Source organism: Pundamilia nyererei, unplaced genomic scaffold, assembly GCF_000239375.1.
Source record: "Pundamilia nyererei isolate P.nyererei 1_Seehausen unplaced genomic scaffold, PunNye1.0 scaffold00013, whole genome shotgun sequence".
In the NCBI taxonomy this organism is placed as follows: domain Eukaryota; kingdom Metazoa; phylum Chordata; class Actinopteri; order Cichliformes; family Cichlidae; genus Pundamilia; species Pundamilia nyererei.
In genome coordinates, this window is record NW_005187414.1 from 4,029,226 (window position 1) to 4,044,566 (window position 15,341).

The following is a 15,341-nucleotide window of genomic DNA, read 5'->3' on the forward strand; positions in this document are numbered from 1 at the left end:
GCAGAAGTCAGTGTGGTAAGCACTGTTTGCTGTCCCTATATTATCTGGATATGTCTGACTCTCATTAAGTATAAAATTTGTATATTAGATATATTATTAGTTAAATTGTTAATTTGTTGTCTTTATATTTTATATTACAGAATAACACTTTAAGCTGTAATCTGATGTAAGGGAATTTCTATTTCTAGAGCCAGAAAAATGCTGACATACCACAGACATACAGCATATCATCTGCAAAGTGTTTTGTTCCGGGTATGATGAAAAAGCAGTCCCTTTTTATTCCTGAAAGATTATGGTGTCATTGCATAGTTTGTCCAGCAGAGTGCGCTGCAGCTCTGTTGTTTACAATTCTGCACCGTTTGCAACATAACGATGATATGGAAGGACTTTAAGGACATGGGTGGTGTCCTTAAAGCACAAGCGAATAGAAACAACTTTATTGTTTGTCACAAAGCAGCGGAGAGAAAAGTCATCAGTGACACCGCTCTAAATAGAAACCGGTAACACAAACACTGATAAAGGGCATCAGAGTTAAACATCAGTCTGTAATAATACAAGGATATAACATCATTAAAAAAATTATTTAAAATATTTACAGCTGAGGGATAAACGATCCTCTGTTGACCTTTGTCTTAGCCAAGGGGACTCGATTATGCCAGCCTGATGGTAACAGCACTGATGGAGATGGTGCAAGGGGGTTCTGTGTGGTCACATGGCCTTCCTAGTAAGTGACCCAATACCACTCACTCAGACAGCGGTGCTTGAACAGAACCTGTTTTCTCACCAGCCTGTTTGGTAATCAGAGATGGTTATCACTGTGTATAACAGTGAGGCTGTACCAGGATGAAATCAGAGTCAGTGACAGGCGTTAAACCAGCCATACTGATATAAAATCTGAGTATCCTCAGTATTTATGGTCCTCGTTGAGTCTTTCTGCGCAGAGAGGTCTGGAGAGCCCAGGCGACGTTGGTGGAAAATTGACAAACAGTGAACGTATCAGTATGTCTTGAACTTAACTCCATATAAAGAGCAACTCCCTGGAAATGGCATTTGTCATGACCTCATAAGAGTCTGTTTACTTTGACCTTTTAATGTATTGCACTAAGAACAGCTCTCTTATCTGCATTTAATGTTTGTTTTACTTTTCTGGTTGCATCTGTAACAAGCAACCTGGTAATCAAAACTCTAATCTAAAAAGCAGAAGCAATAAAGACATTACTACATGAGTCAACTTAGTTTTTGCGTCAAGAAAAATTTCATGCATTTTGCAATTGTTTACATGGTTTATCTATATTCTAAAAGGTACTCGTACTATAATCATAATTGTAAACCAGTTTCTAATAAAACAATATGGCTTAAATGAGAAAATACATTAAAAGCCATGTGTACAGTCAAGATATAGATAGATAAGATATGGCAACAGTAAAGCTGCTACGGAACACAATTACTGATTAATTTTAATAGTGAACAGTTCAGGCCACTGGTTTGACTTTTATGACTCACCTTCTACAGTAGAAACTTTCAAGGGAAAACCAGTGAAGGGTAATTACACACTGGCTACACCTGGCTGAACACTACAACTACAGATTACAGCTTTGTAACAGTGACTCAGTCATATTGCAGTGCAGCTTTGGTACAATGAAAATGCAGATCCATTAAAATCAAAAGATCAAATGGAAATTCTTAGTTAGACTGTGACTATTATGAAAATGTGAAACATTAAGTTTCTTGGAAAAACAAAAGTCAAAGAAACCATCGTATTCATCTGTTTTTTTAATTTATTTATTTATATCTTAGACACTTTTCATTCTTTCAGTTGTTCAGATACACAGACCATACATGCAGCAATCATCAGTCTTTGTGGTTAAAAATTGTGCGATAACACAGATTTACACACTTCTAAAAAGGGTAATGTCCACCAGAAATGAGTCCGCCACCCAAAAACCATCATTGGTGTTGTGAATTCCAATAATATATACACAGTATGGAAGTGTATGCATCTCAACTCAAGTCTATTCTAATCAGTGATTGAGGTATTGGTAATGTTCAAATAAAAAGGCAAACATAAGCATTTTCCCCCTTTAAGGCTGTGGTATAAATGTGCACTGCAAATAAATACAGTTTCCCATTTAACCTCAAATCAAGTACAAAGGAGAAAAAAGTAATCAAAAAAACAGTACATCCAGTGTGCTGTATCCAAGTTAAAATAATGGCTACTTATTACCAAGTCAATAATCAGGAGTTTGAAGGCATCATAAAGAGGATCAGAGTGGTATGGTAACCTCTAAACATCATCAAATTGAAACATTTTTGTGTGCAGTGAACAGGTGGTATGCAAAATAAACCCAGCAACTGACTAATTTGGGGGGGGAAAAAATTCAAAATTACTTATTGATATTTAGGATCAATAAATCATGGTTACACGCACATAAAAACAGACCCCTGAACCACACCACATGCATTTTGCATTCGATAGAACAGATGTAACATTGGCTTCATAAATATCCACTCATGAACAATTTGTCAGCTTAACCTCGTTTCCAGCACGATGAAAACCTCTGTGCAGACTGCTCTTATACAAACAGGCCGGCGTCTGACAGAGAAAAACGAAAAGCATTTGTGGCTGCTTTCACTTTTTGGCTAAACATACACGTGTTCAACAGAAAGTAAATAATAAAACTTCACGGAAGCTAAACGACAGCCTGCAAAAACCTGCTAATGACTGGAGTGGAGTGAAGGTGGTCTGAGTGGTTTTAGTGATATAAACCTTCTAGAGTCACCCATTTCTACCATGGTCCTCTTGAGTTTGTCTGTGTAGCAACAGTACAGAGAAAGGTAGATCTTTAGGGATATTTATGAGGAGCTGAGACCAGAGTCTGACTCGAGGTTTCCACCACGGTCCTTTGAGGCAATGCATGGTGCCAGGGAGCAGGGAATCGAGTAGCAGGAACACGATGAGCTCTTTAGGGTCTCTGTAATAACCTCCTGCAGGGAGTGTTGTTCCTCTATCTGGAAGATGTTTGGCTGTTCTATTGAGTCCTCACCAATACTAGTTGTGGGGGGAAAAAAAGAAAAAGAAAAGACATGCTAGCAGTTAGATCAGTGACAGTATCGTGTACACAAGCATGCTGGTACGATGGCACCAACACAATCAATGGCACAGAACAATCCACAGACAAAAGTACTAACAAACCTTTAGTTTATCTATTCCTCACATAAGTTCAATAACAATCTCCACCAAGCAACAGAAAATACTTCTGTTCTGCTCTAAACCATCAAGAAGAGTCAGAATTTTACAGAAATTCACATTCATTATTTCCATGCACCCACATTAATACAATCAGCAGGATTTGTTGCATTCATTTGGGTCAGGGAAATGATTGCACTGGTGACCATTCTGTGAGCGAGAAGCTGCCTTTTTCTGCAAACATTTTAGATCCCATTAATCTTTGAAGACCCCAGTTTTTGTTTTTGAACCTGCTGGATATTTTACATACCAGTGGCTTATAAGGTATTCCTTCCAATATGAAGTAGATGTTGTTGTGAATGGGCAATACACGCATTAAAAACTGGATGGCTCACTTTCTGAACCAAAGCAGATTAGGTCAAGTACAAACAAAAGCATCTATGATCCCTTTTGTAGGACACAATCATTATCGACATGTCTGTGTAAGTATGTGCACTCAAAGGAAGTCAGATATGACACTCCAATAACAATGAAAACATCACATATTGAGCGATGTAAGTCTAACATCCTTTCATGAAAGATGCTGTTAAATAGGTTCACAAAATAAAGACAGAGGGTTCAGTGCAATCAGCCCTTTTGTACATAGAGAGTTGTAGTAAAGGCAGATCATCCACAAGAGCAAAAGCAAAACAAACAAACAAACAAAAGAACATATTTGTGAAGAATAATGCTATTATACCCGACAAAGTACCTTTGTGAGCTATTTAAAACTACACAGTGAGTATGCATGCTTTAATAGGTGGCTTAGTGTTAAGCAACATTCATATTTTAGTACTACGCGAATAAGATTAAAACTAGGTGTTAAAGTAGTTCATACACAAGCCAACGCCTCCAGAGGTGCCGTCTCATGCACCAAACAAACCATTTGCTCTTGCTGCCTTCTTTGTTTCAAAGTTCAACATCACTGTGTACAGTTTAAAATGAAGCACGTAATAAGGAGGCCTTTCAAAGCATACCCAAACAATACAGGCATTATTAAAAAGGAAGTGAAGCCGCTTTCAGCTAACAAAACTAGGAAATGATGAACATGGCAGTTGACCAATCAAAACAACTTTGATTATTACAATTACAATTTAGAAAAATGCAAAGCATTAACCACTGCTACCTGAACATTAAGTGGAATATGGAAGGAAAAGTCAACCGTCTTGCATCATTGTCGAGAACATCCTTTTGTTCTTTCAGCTTTTAATGAGTGAGATTCATTCAAGCTTTATTTTTAAAGGGGCAAAAACAAGCCAAGGAGTGTTCAGAGGGAAAATAAACAAAAACACAGCCAGAAACCAGAGAGACATTACGGAAATCTGGAGAACTTGAGTCTAAATATGGAACCAAGCTTTCAGAAATTCTGTAAGAAAGAAGCACAGTTATAACAACAACTACCTGGAGAGGTCAACTGGTTTGTGATGGGTTAAAACAGGTGTTAAAACACAAACTAGAGTGTGCGCGGCTGTTGTCTTTTCTGCAGGGGTCTGCAGAAATCTGGGGGAAAGTGCTAACGGGAATGTAGAGTCACTGTCATTGTACAGTCAGACATGGAACTGAAACTGATAACAAACAGGCTCTGCTGACCACGCAGCTTTGCGAAAGACCAGAGAAAACCCTGTCACCCTGCCTACAGCTCCAGCCAAGCTTTATGTAACAGCACTGGCACATTGTGTGCATTCAGTTTACACTCACAAATTAGTCAATGAATACTCAAAGCTTTTGTGTCAAAAGCTACGCCAGTACCAAATAATTAAAATGTGTCCCGGCACTGAATTATATAACTCTGTAAACCTGAAAAAGAAGCCGGAAAGCAGCTCAGTATTGTACTCCGTAACAAGAAAAGGACCTTGGAATGCAATAATCCCTGATAAACCTGAAAGGCCTCTGAAATACCCTGAAGTCTCAGCCAGAGCAGAAACACAATAGAGTGTGGAGTACAAAGTGATATTTAACAAGCAGGTGTTTCAGATACTTTGTGTATACTTTACTATATTATCAGTGTTGGTTTCTTTACTGTAGAAGTTAGTAGCTCATTTAGTGAGTTACAATTCTCTGTACCAAAGCACAGATAGCATATTTGTAGAGTGGATAAAATAATGATTTTGTTCCTTTCTAGGTGATGATTAAAAGGAGCTTCCACTTTCAACTAGTATCAATTAAACATCATACTAGATGTAAATTGTACTGCCACTGCCATCTTGAAGCTATACTGCCTAGACTGTGACAATGTTAATGATATTAGTAGGTGGCAGGTGTAGATAACATACACAACATGTACCAAAACAGCTCTAAATGCAAACTCAGACTCTGCAATACAAGTCACGTGTGTATATCTGTGTGAACATACAGATATATAACATATCTGTTAATCATTTATGTGCAGAGCACTGCCAAATGAGTCAGCCCCGAAACAACACAACAGTAACATAATGTTCCTGAAACTTAATAAAACGCAAAGCAAAATGCTCGGAAAGCAATTCACTGGTCTCCTATTAGAGGACAATTGGACCGAGGAAATACTGTGACTCGGCTGACATGTAAAGCAAGCCTAACGATGTGAATCCTATAAGTCTGACAAGTAACATAATCACAAGCTCCAAGAGAACATAATGACAACAAAGTGAGGAGCAAACAGGCCTGGAAATTCACACAACACCAACAGTTAAAAATAACGAATTTGGTTTTATTGGGTTTCAGAAACTCTGCTTGGAAAACTCACAAAAAAGAAAAAAACAAACAAAAACAAAACAAAACACCCAAACACAAGATCTTGTTTCTGTCACTTGTACTTTTGTCCAGTAAGATTACACTTGTGTAGTTTCTCGTCTCAAATTACATAACCGAGTAGTGCAAATATAGCAGTGTGCAATAATTAACAGGAGAATACAACTTCAATACAGGCCAACTAAAGAGGAGACAAGTCCTTCCTCATTGCTCCTTACCTTGATCCTTGAAATAGTCTATGCAACAATAAATTAACATGGCAGCCACAGATAAACAACGTTAACTCAGCCTACCTGTCATAGATGAGCCCGTCGATTCCCTGCTCTCTCAGCTTCCTTCTGGTTTCGTGATCATTGTTGTCATCCCCCCAGCTGAATACCACTAAGCCTTTAGACTGGGCATCCCCAATGTAGCTAAGGTACTTTAACAGCTCTTCTGTGTGGGCGCTGATTCCCTGGAAAACGACAGCCATATATAGATTAGATTAAATACGGTCCATCCTAAAAAATAAATAAATAAATAAATACCTTCTTACATAAAGTGGTGAGGATGAATCACTAAAGTACTCTCAGCCCTTCGGACTGAAACATTCAAGATGACTGACTATACACGACATATTCAGTAGCACTTATAAAAAGAACATTACACTGAAAAACCTGAAGACTAATCATTGTAGTAAAGCACGCGGTTGTATCTCACCAGAATATTTTCACTCTGGGCGAAGCTCATGGCAATTTTAGTGGACTGGCACCGGATGTCCATCATCTCAGGATACTTGTCTGAAATTCCCTGAGTGAGGAAGAGGATGGGGTACTTGTTCTGCTTATGACGCACCCTGAAGGACAAGCACAAACAGATATCACAAACTGCTGGAAAGCACCTATTAATAACCAAATGCTGGAAGGGCAACATCTGTTCATGAGTTCAATCTAGTAAGAGAATAGGAGAATCAAGCAGCTAAACATCCAGAGCCATGCTTTACTATGAGACTGAACTACCTAAAGGTGCCCTAACAAAGAGATTATTCAGCAACAACTTATTTAAAGCAACTCTTGTAAAAACACAGTCTGAGGAATTTAAAAAAAAAAAAAAAAAAAAATCTTTCTACTGAATATACACTTTATCCATCCACACATAAGTGTTTAGCATTTGTGAATACCAGAGAGTTTATCTCAAGAGTGTTAGCATGTGCCCCTTTTAATCCTTTTGCACTCACATGGTGCAGATGTCCGGGTCAAAACAGGAGAACACGATGCGTCTTTTTCCACCTTTCTGCAGAACATCTGTCAGGATGATGTCCAAAAAGGTGTTCATGTTGAAGTAAGATGATAAGTTTCCGTCCCATGACCCGTCCTGTCAATACAAAGCATCACCAACAACGTCAGGTTACTTTGACAATGACAGTCTTGAACTTTTGACTTTACTTCTGAATATTAACCTTCATCTGGCAGATCCACTTGAGCTCGATATTGAAGCCGACGTTTTCAGGAACAGCTTGGAAGATCTGTAGAGAGGTACAGAGCAAAATCCTTTATTACACTGGGACATAAAAATCAGACGAAGAGGAAGAGAAGAAGATGGTTCAATCAAATTATGTCATTTACCTGTGAGAGCGAGGGGAATGGCTGATGCTCATCAATTTCATCTTCATCATCCAGCAAATCTGAGCAAACGAAAACGGATTACTCTACATTGTACGAGTTATCCTCAACATATCTTTACAAGATGATGTGTACAAAACAAGCTTGGATAAACAGTGTCATCTACAATGTACAAAACAACAAATCATTGATTAAATAAAATAACTTATCTTAAACACCTCATGCAACAAAACAAAATCTCTATAAACATGACAATATAATTTCATAACCAAGCCATTTTACTCTTTGAACCAAGGTCTTAGCATGATCATGTGAGTATTGAAAGAATAAATGAATGAATGAATAAATAAATGCACACCTTTGTGATCGTTTACTTTCATTGCAGTGACATGAGCCAGCTGTGAAAAAAAACAAAAACAAATAAACAAACCAAAAATACATAAACTAATTAAAAACAACCCCGCCCCAAAAACTTTTTGCATTAACATCCTTCACCAAGTTTCACAGTTTTAAAGAAACTGATCAGAGTGTAAAATGTAATCAATTCCACCAAAATTCGAGCTGGTAGATTTTTTTTCCTGCAGTTTTGCTAAATGATTGTTAGGTAACAATCTGACCTCTGCATCAGTGCAGGGGACCATGATGTTTCTTGTATGATCAATAAAGCAATCAATAGGACCGTTTTAGGGAAACAGGTGGGTAAATGTAGTGTTGGTTCAAATGTGATACTATGAATATCTATACACATCAGAAAAAAAGGAGCTTCTCACTATGATCTACTCCACTGAGCATTTGATTTTATTCTGGTATGGAACAACAGAAGCAGAGGAAAGGCATCCATCCATCCATCCATCATTTGTAAGAAGTTTTGCAGACTTTCTTTTATTCTACAGCTGTTATAACTGTTAGGAAAGGTATGGTTTGGAGACCTTTTACCTTTCTGTGCAGAGGTATAACTCAGGAATTATAGGTCAAGCTGTCTGATTGATGACATTCCTAAGCTGACACAATCATGACAGACAGATTTAACTTGAACAGCATTATTACCTTCAAAAGCTGCAGCTGATCATATGTCAGGTCTTTGACTGGCACCTCAATGAGTTCCAGGTTCTTGTCATTTTTCTGTTGAGTGTGAGACAAAATATTAGCACGACATGGGAAACTGATCATGCAGTGCTACTATGAATGTCTCTCATTAGCTCTGAGGAGCCAATTACAATCATAGTTTACCTTCTTAGTGGATATGCAGCAAGTCAGGTCATGGTATACAATAGGAACAGCATCCTTGGAGAGGTGAACATCGAACTCTACAAAGGCTACGCCCTGTGAATACAGAAAGAAAACTAATTTAGTAGATGCAATAGCAGGGCAGTAGTACTGACTCATGCAATAATCTTCTTGGTGACTTACATGCTTAGCAGCACTTTTAAATGAGGCTATTGTGTTTTCTCGGATTCTGTGGTGCCTGTTAAACACAAAATATCCACAAGATCACATACAATATTCCATGATGGATGTCAATGGTTATATCATCATGTCAAAATGTGTGATGAACCATATCTTGAAAACAATCTGAATATTATCTGAAGACAAACACAAAGCAGCAAATGTTTAATTTTAAGTTGGGTAGTAGGCAAAGATCATCACTCACTTGGCTGCATGGGTGCTGCCTGCTCCCCTGTGACCCACATCCAAAGTACCTCTCTTTTTCCAGTACTTGGTGTATGAAGAGCTCATGTCACACTGCAGCCCCTGGATGGGTCGGATTACCAGGTAATCCACTAAAATGAATTAATAAGTTAACATCTTTGTACATTCACAGTATGCATAAATTCTGGCAAACATGTAAAAGGAAGCTCAAGCTGGTCATAAATTTATGTAGATTTTGTATCTCATTTTGTCATAAATAAATATTTGTGGGGGAAAAAAAAAAGGGAAAACTTACCTCTTACTTTTCCAATGGTCTGCCTGGAATTTCGTCCCATTATGGGAAGAGTGACTACTCCAATATCATTGCCACTCTCCAAAAATGAAGAAGAGAGGAGGCAGGCAGCGCCTACATGTCCTGGATGGATGTCCCCCTGGACTACATGCTCACTCAGATCCTCCTGTTAACAAAAACACTAGATTACTACAACACAATTCAATTTACCTAAATAAATACCAGCTGTGCTGCTTTCCCTTCCTTTCACCATCAATTACCAGATGTACAGAATTATTAGAGAGTGATCCCAGGAGGATTACCTCAAAGAACTCAAATGTGAGCTCAAGGTTATCTGGGTCCATGGTGTGAATACTGTACTCAGTCCACTGGGAAGGCTCCAGAGCATAGCCACACTCAGGCTGCGAGTGGCGTGACTTATAGCCATTGGCACTAATCATACTGATTTCCAGAGTGGTGGTCATCTTGTGCCAAGATGAAGGACTGAGCTCGTTTTCATCCTCATCGTCTTCCTCTTCCTCAACGCCCTCTAATGTCAACTTGATCCTGCATAAACAGGTACAACAGTTCAGATAAAACCACATTCAAACACATACTGTAAAGACATTTTGCATCGAATGATAAAGCTTATAATTTCAGCTGTCGTTTATAGATACTTATGCAGGACTTCTTGAACTCAGGTGAAAGATCGATCAGGTAACGACTGCACATTAACGATCTGTGCCCTGATACTTTCTCTAGCTGGTTTTAAATTTAGCCTCTGTGTAATCCATACCTGAAGCGAGACTTCTTGAATTTTTTCTTAGTGATGGACACTGGAGCCTTCTTGGAATGGTGCAGACGTAAGCGAATTTCTGTCTGACATGTCAGCCACCCAGAGTCAACACAGTTTATCCCATCTGCAGAAAGAGAAGACACAGACAGGAAAGCATGTGATCAGACTTCACACCCACTCTGTGTCTCATGAATGCTGACCACAGAACTGGTGATGGCTATAATATTTGAAGAAAGGAACTATAATGTAATTAAAAATCTATGACACACAACAAAGTGCAGTTATTGCACTTTGTTATTGTGTGCTTTTTTTTTGGCATTTTTAATTCCAACTTACTGTGAAATCCAAACTGTCCATCATCAATATTCTGGTGTGTTGCTGCAGTAAAGGAGAAGAGAATTAAAAATGGGACAAAGGGATCTCATGGAGACAAAAGTTGAAGTCAAATCAAACCAGAGCATTCGAGAATTTTCCAAACTGATCTGGAATAAATATAGTATTTAAAATTTTATTTTAACTTGTCACTTAGAATAAACAACAGAAATCAAAGAAAGCAGTACTTCTAAAAAATTCCTACTGCAGTAGGAAATGCTTTTTTATAGGACTAAAATAGCACACAAAAATAAGAATAGGTGATAAGGTGCGGTCAAAGAAGGAAATCAGTGGGGTGTGTAAGCAGCATTTCAAGCTCATTTTGAATGAGTTTTTTTTTTAACAACACAAGCTTGTTAACAAAGAGAGCTTTACAGTAACAGATCATAATATCGGCTGCACTGCAGTGTCTCCTCCTTGGATCAGGATTATTGTACATCTTTTTCGCCAAATATCTCCCCAAAGCATACGCACAGCATCAAAAAGGCAAAAAGCTCCAGGCAGACAAGGTTTAAAGAGGAAACACTGCAGCCAGGTGGAAATGGCAATTCAGGCGTGAGTGTTATCCAAAACAACAAAACCCTCAGCAGGATAAGCCTGAACAGACTCTACACTGGTGTTTACAGGTAACTGTTAGAATAGAGAATGGGGGGTTTAAAGGGGGGTTGAGTATGACACACTTAATCAATCCCAACCCAACCAAACCTTGAACAGTTTTCTGTTGGTCTATACCTGTGGGGCTCATCGTGCGGGGGCGATGATGGATCTCCCACATATTGACTATCACTTGACAGGGACCACCTGCACTCTGCAATTCCAATGTTTGGTACAATGTTAGGGTTTTCAAATCAGACACATTAACCTACTTTTCAGTCTGGTCTCAAAGCTGTCTTTGGACCAGACCGTGAGAAAGGAATTAGAGCCAGCATAGTCACCGATCCCCAGAAAGGGCAGTCAGCCACCATGGATTGAAATCTGAAAAGTGGATTTGTTAGTGACGTGTAAAAAAAAGAAAAGAAAAAAAAGAAGGAAACATTTCTTTGTTTATGTTATCTTCTTTTAACTAAGTAATAGTCACAACAGAAACAACATGTATATACCAATACATTTTTAGAGGGAAAACCTCCCTAGAAGACTCAATGGCTGTCGATTCACCACCTAGTTAAAGACATCTTGTCATTTATTTAAAATCTTTTTTTTTTGCCTGTTAGGACTTTTTAAACACAATAATATAACTTGAGTTGAAGTGCGACAAAACAAAAACAAAGAAACAAAAAAAACCCCAAACCCAACATACTTCATAAAATGGGAGCTGTTCTTAAATTAAACCAGTAAGGCATCAAGTGTGAGCTTGCAGAGATTTCTCTGTAATCTACATAGCATCTTGTCGAAAACACAGTACAAACACATTATGAAATCAGGTTAAGTCATCCTCACACAAAGAGCGCTCCACCTGCTTTAGAAAAAGCATAAAAACACACTCTATGTTTAGGCTAAACAAAGTCAACAAAAACTGTAGCAAAGCATGCACAGTGGGTGTTTTTTCCTTCCAAGGAATTTTGATCTCTGCTCTCTCAGTTTGTTTTCTATGCCTATTTTCACACACGAGGCTTCGAGGTGCAATGAAGGCCCACTGCTAGATTAGAGGAGGCCACCTGGGCAGTTTGTCTGTGGCTGACCAACACTGACAGATGTTTCTGAGAATGTAAACACAGAGGTACAGGCAGTCACACAGCGTTTGTGTAGATACCGTCTTAAACCAGGGCAACTGATATGCTTTCTAATATTTATTCTCACAAATTGGTATAAACTGTTGAGGTTTACAATGACTTTTGCTATATGGAAGAACTTCAGGGATTTGAAAATGACATCAATAGAAAAAAATACTAAGGCTCAAAGAATCCCGCACACCACAATGACCCACAAAACTTGTTTCAAAACAAACAATAGCTAGTCTAGTCTATTCAGTGGCTCTTTTATGACTACAGGGGAATGAATCTTTCACATGGGGGACAATAAAATAATGAAAAGCAGCTCACCTTGGACTCTAGAAAGAAGCCTTTGAAATAGCGGTACTGGGTAACAACACCTTTAGGCACAGTGACTGTTGTAGTCCACATGCATCTACGGGGAAAAAACCCACACAGCTTACTTTTTTATTCTGACAAGGTAATTATAAATGACACTTGGCCACAAACTGTAAGGGGGGGGGGAGCAACCTGTATATAAGTATTTACAATATACACAAAAAAGTCTAACTTACTCATCACCACCAACAGGATGAAGAGTCACAGCTTTTTGGTGGCTCCAGCTTCCCAAGGCTTCACAGCTACCAACAACAGCAAATACCTCACCTATGGAAAATCCAAACAAGCCATGAACCCGATGAAACCTTATGAGAAAAAAATGAATGGGGCATGGCTACAAACTGAAACAAAGTCATCAGCCTTCTGATACAAGTATCGTGGAGAAAATAGGTTAAAGGTCACACCAAGTTTATCAGTTATACCTGGGGATGTCTCTCCCCTGATTGCCAAAGTCACCTCACAGGTCTCCATTGTTTACACGGGAACAAACAGAAATAGGTGGCGCAAACAAGCTGTAAGATAATAACCATGAATTAGTTAGTGCAATTCTAAACTACAGATACAACTCATGCAATTTAAGCTAGAAAACATGCGGAGCACAGGACTGTTCAAAGTGAGGCCACAGTCTGCTAAAAACCTGCGACATTATCAAAATTATATTATCTAAGAAGTAATAGTAATGTAATTTATCTCTCAACAGTTAGCGCGTTAACTCCAGGTAAAATGCACATTAATCTAGTTTGTGTGTTAACAGAAATTGTGTCACAAAAACATCGTTAAAAATCCGAAAAGTAGAAGAATACAAACAGAAGCGACTAACCTTCTAAGTCTTGGTAGCTCTGTATCGGCTCCTGACACCCACGCGTAAGGAGAGCCCGCGGAAAACACACCTCGCCTATCCCGCTGACAGCTGTCGGTCCAAGCGAAAGCTAATCTGAACAGCCCATCCAACAACACCCATCTCTGTTCAGAGAAACAAGCACCAGATAGACAGGAAGCTTTACCTCAAGAGAAAACAAAACACTCACTGAAAATATAACCCTGTTTTGACAGAAACCTTGCAAAACCCCTAAAGACACAACTAAGTGTTGATTTACTAAGAATTAACTGACTGACATGAAAGCTTCACCATTGTTTAGCTGATTTAGCAAACATCCGGAAGCGCGTGCGTCAAAACACCAGAAGTCACATACGACTTCCGGGATATATTTTTAAAAGTAAAACTACAGACCGAACGTCAACGAAATTATATCCAGAAGAACTTTGGTAAAGTTCTCCTGGATATATACATATCCATTTCTTTAGATTACACAAAATTAAGATACAAGTTTTTTTTTAATATATGCTACTAAAACCTGTTGTGTACTTTTTCCATCTCATTGTCCAATATGATGGCTTTACCTGTGTTGAGGTTGTGAGATAGCTAAAAGAACCAGAACGAAATTTATGATCCATGATCATTGTGTTTTCATTTTTTTATATGTTTGGTGTACCGCTGGATTAACATTTTCACCTTTAATTATTATAATGAAAAAAATGCATTTTTTTAAGACACCGTATTGTAAAACAGTGACAAATGAAAAAAAAAATTTAAGACTATTATATTGGGACACAGAATGTAGAGAAAACATTCAAAACTAATCAGCAATGTTTTCAATATTAGCATTTGCATCGACAACATTTGGACATTGTATTAAAAATTCACTTTTATTTTGTTATCATTTTCTCTTCTTGTATTTGGCTTCCGGTGACTACTTGGGGAAGCCGGTTCATACCGCTCTGCACCGGATCTGAGGCGCGTCAACTATGCCGCATTCGCTTACTTTTCAGAAACACGGCAATTATATGAGGTATACCGGCAGAAAAACCTCGACCCTCGCCCACGTCGACTGCAGTAAAATATATTTCTGATAAATGTCTTACATGAAATCGCTTTTCTCACAAGGTCTTTAAAAAAATACTGTTTACAATCAAATGTACTCAGAAATAATATAAGCTTATAAAAATACACTGAAGAAAATCTTAAGCGTAGGAGCTTCTGAGAAGTCCACAATGGCACATCAACTGACTTTCTTAAGTTTGCTGCAATGCACCGGCAAACTAAAGTATGTACAACAATGACAACGCATAGAGAAAAAAAAGTGTTGAGAAGTATCAACATACCATCAGCTGAAATCGATAAACCTGAGCATTTTCTTTGAAAATATGAGTTGTTTTTTAGACGAGGACGAAGTGCTCCGATATTAAATAGGAGGAGACGTTTGGGACAATTGCGTCATGAATCCGCCTTCTTGACTATTGAGAAAACAGATGTCCCACAAGTTGGCAATGATTTCCAAAACACACACACAGAGAAATAAATAGTCGTGTCTTTGGCAAGTCCTTTTCCACGAAAGCGTGAATTGCATAACTGAAATGCAAATATGTGATAGCATATTTGTATTTCTCGACGTCCTTGGGTCAAGAGCAGATGATCATTTTTCACTGTTTGGGCAGTCTGGGACAGGGAGGGATCAGATGATGTGGCCTTTTAAACTCACTTACCCTCTCAGACTTATGCACTGGAGAGTGTAACCTTACTTTAAACACTGCATGGGCATTATAATTA

General features: G+C 38.4%; 1 protein-coding gene across 6 annotated transcripts; it reads right to left on the reverse strand.

Moving 5' to 3' along the window:
- Window positions 1–1,776: 1,776 nt before the first annotated feature.
- On the reverse strand, window positions 1,777–15,043 carry gpcpd1 (glycerophosphocholine phosphodiesterase 1). Of its 6 annotated transcripts, none has more exons than XM_005724921.2 (22): window positions 14,897–15,041; window positions 13,554–13,696; window positions 13,156–13,245; window positions 12,910–13,000; window positions 12,686–12,770; window positions 11,379–11,454; window positions 10,611–10,652; window positions 10,275–10,398; window positions 9,802–10,045; window positions 9,503–9,665; window positions 9,209–9,338; window positions 8,968–9,022; window positions 8,788–8,880; window positions 8,605–8,679; window positions 7,916–7,955; window positions 7,561–7,619; window positions 7,395–7,460; window positions 7,173–7,309; window positions 6,656–6,791; window positions 6,250–6,410; window positions 2,389–3,049; window positions 1,777–2,356 (listed from the first exon to the last, which is right to left on the reverse strand). In XM_005724921.2, the coding sequence occupies exons 3-21, from the start codon at window positions 13,202–13,204 to the stop codon at window positions 2,854–2,856; spliced, it is 2,022 nt and encodes a 673-aa protein (XP_005724978.1). In that variant the 5' UTR covers window positions 13,205–13,245; window positions 13,554–13,696; window positions 14,897–15,041; the 3' UTR covers window positions 1,777–2,356; window positions 2,389–2,853. The 6 variants fall into 6 exon arrangements, with proteins under 6 accessions (XP_005724978.1, XP_005724979.1, XP_005724980.1 ...); XM_005724922.2 differs by lacking the exon at window positions 14,897–15,041 and adding an exon at window positions 13,863–13,929; XM_005724923.2 differs by lacking the exon at window positions 14,897–15,041 and adding an exon at window positions 13,850–13,912.
- Window positions 15,044–15,341: the final 298 nt, after the last annotated feature.

What these genes read in the sequence shown, in the direction of transcription:
- gpcpd1 (XM_005724921.2), bottom strand. Translation starts at nt 13,204, where the DNA reads ATGGAGACCTGTGAGGTGACTTTGGCAATCAGGGGAGAGACATCCCCA. An exon ending in GAAAGTAAACGATCACAAAG is followed by an intron (nt 7,620 to 7,915) that starts GTGTGCATTTAT and finishes TCGTTTGCTCAG; the next exon opens with ATTTGCTGGATGATGAAGAT. An exon ending in CATTCCCCTCGCTCTCACAG is followed by an intron (nt 7,461 to 7,560) that starts GTAAATGACATA and finishes ACCTCTCTACAG; the next exon opens with ATCTTCCAAGCTGTTCCTGA.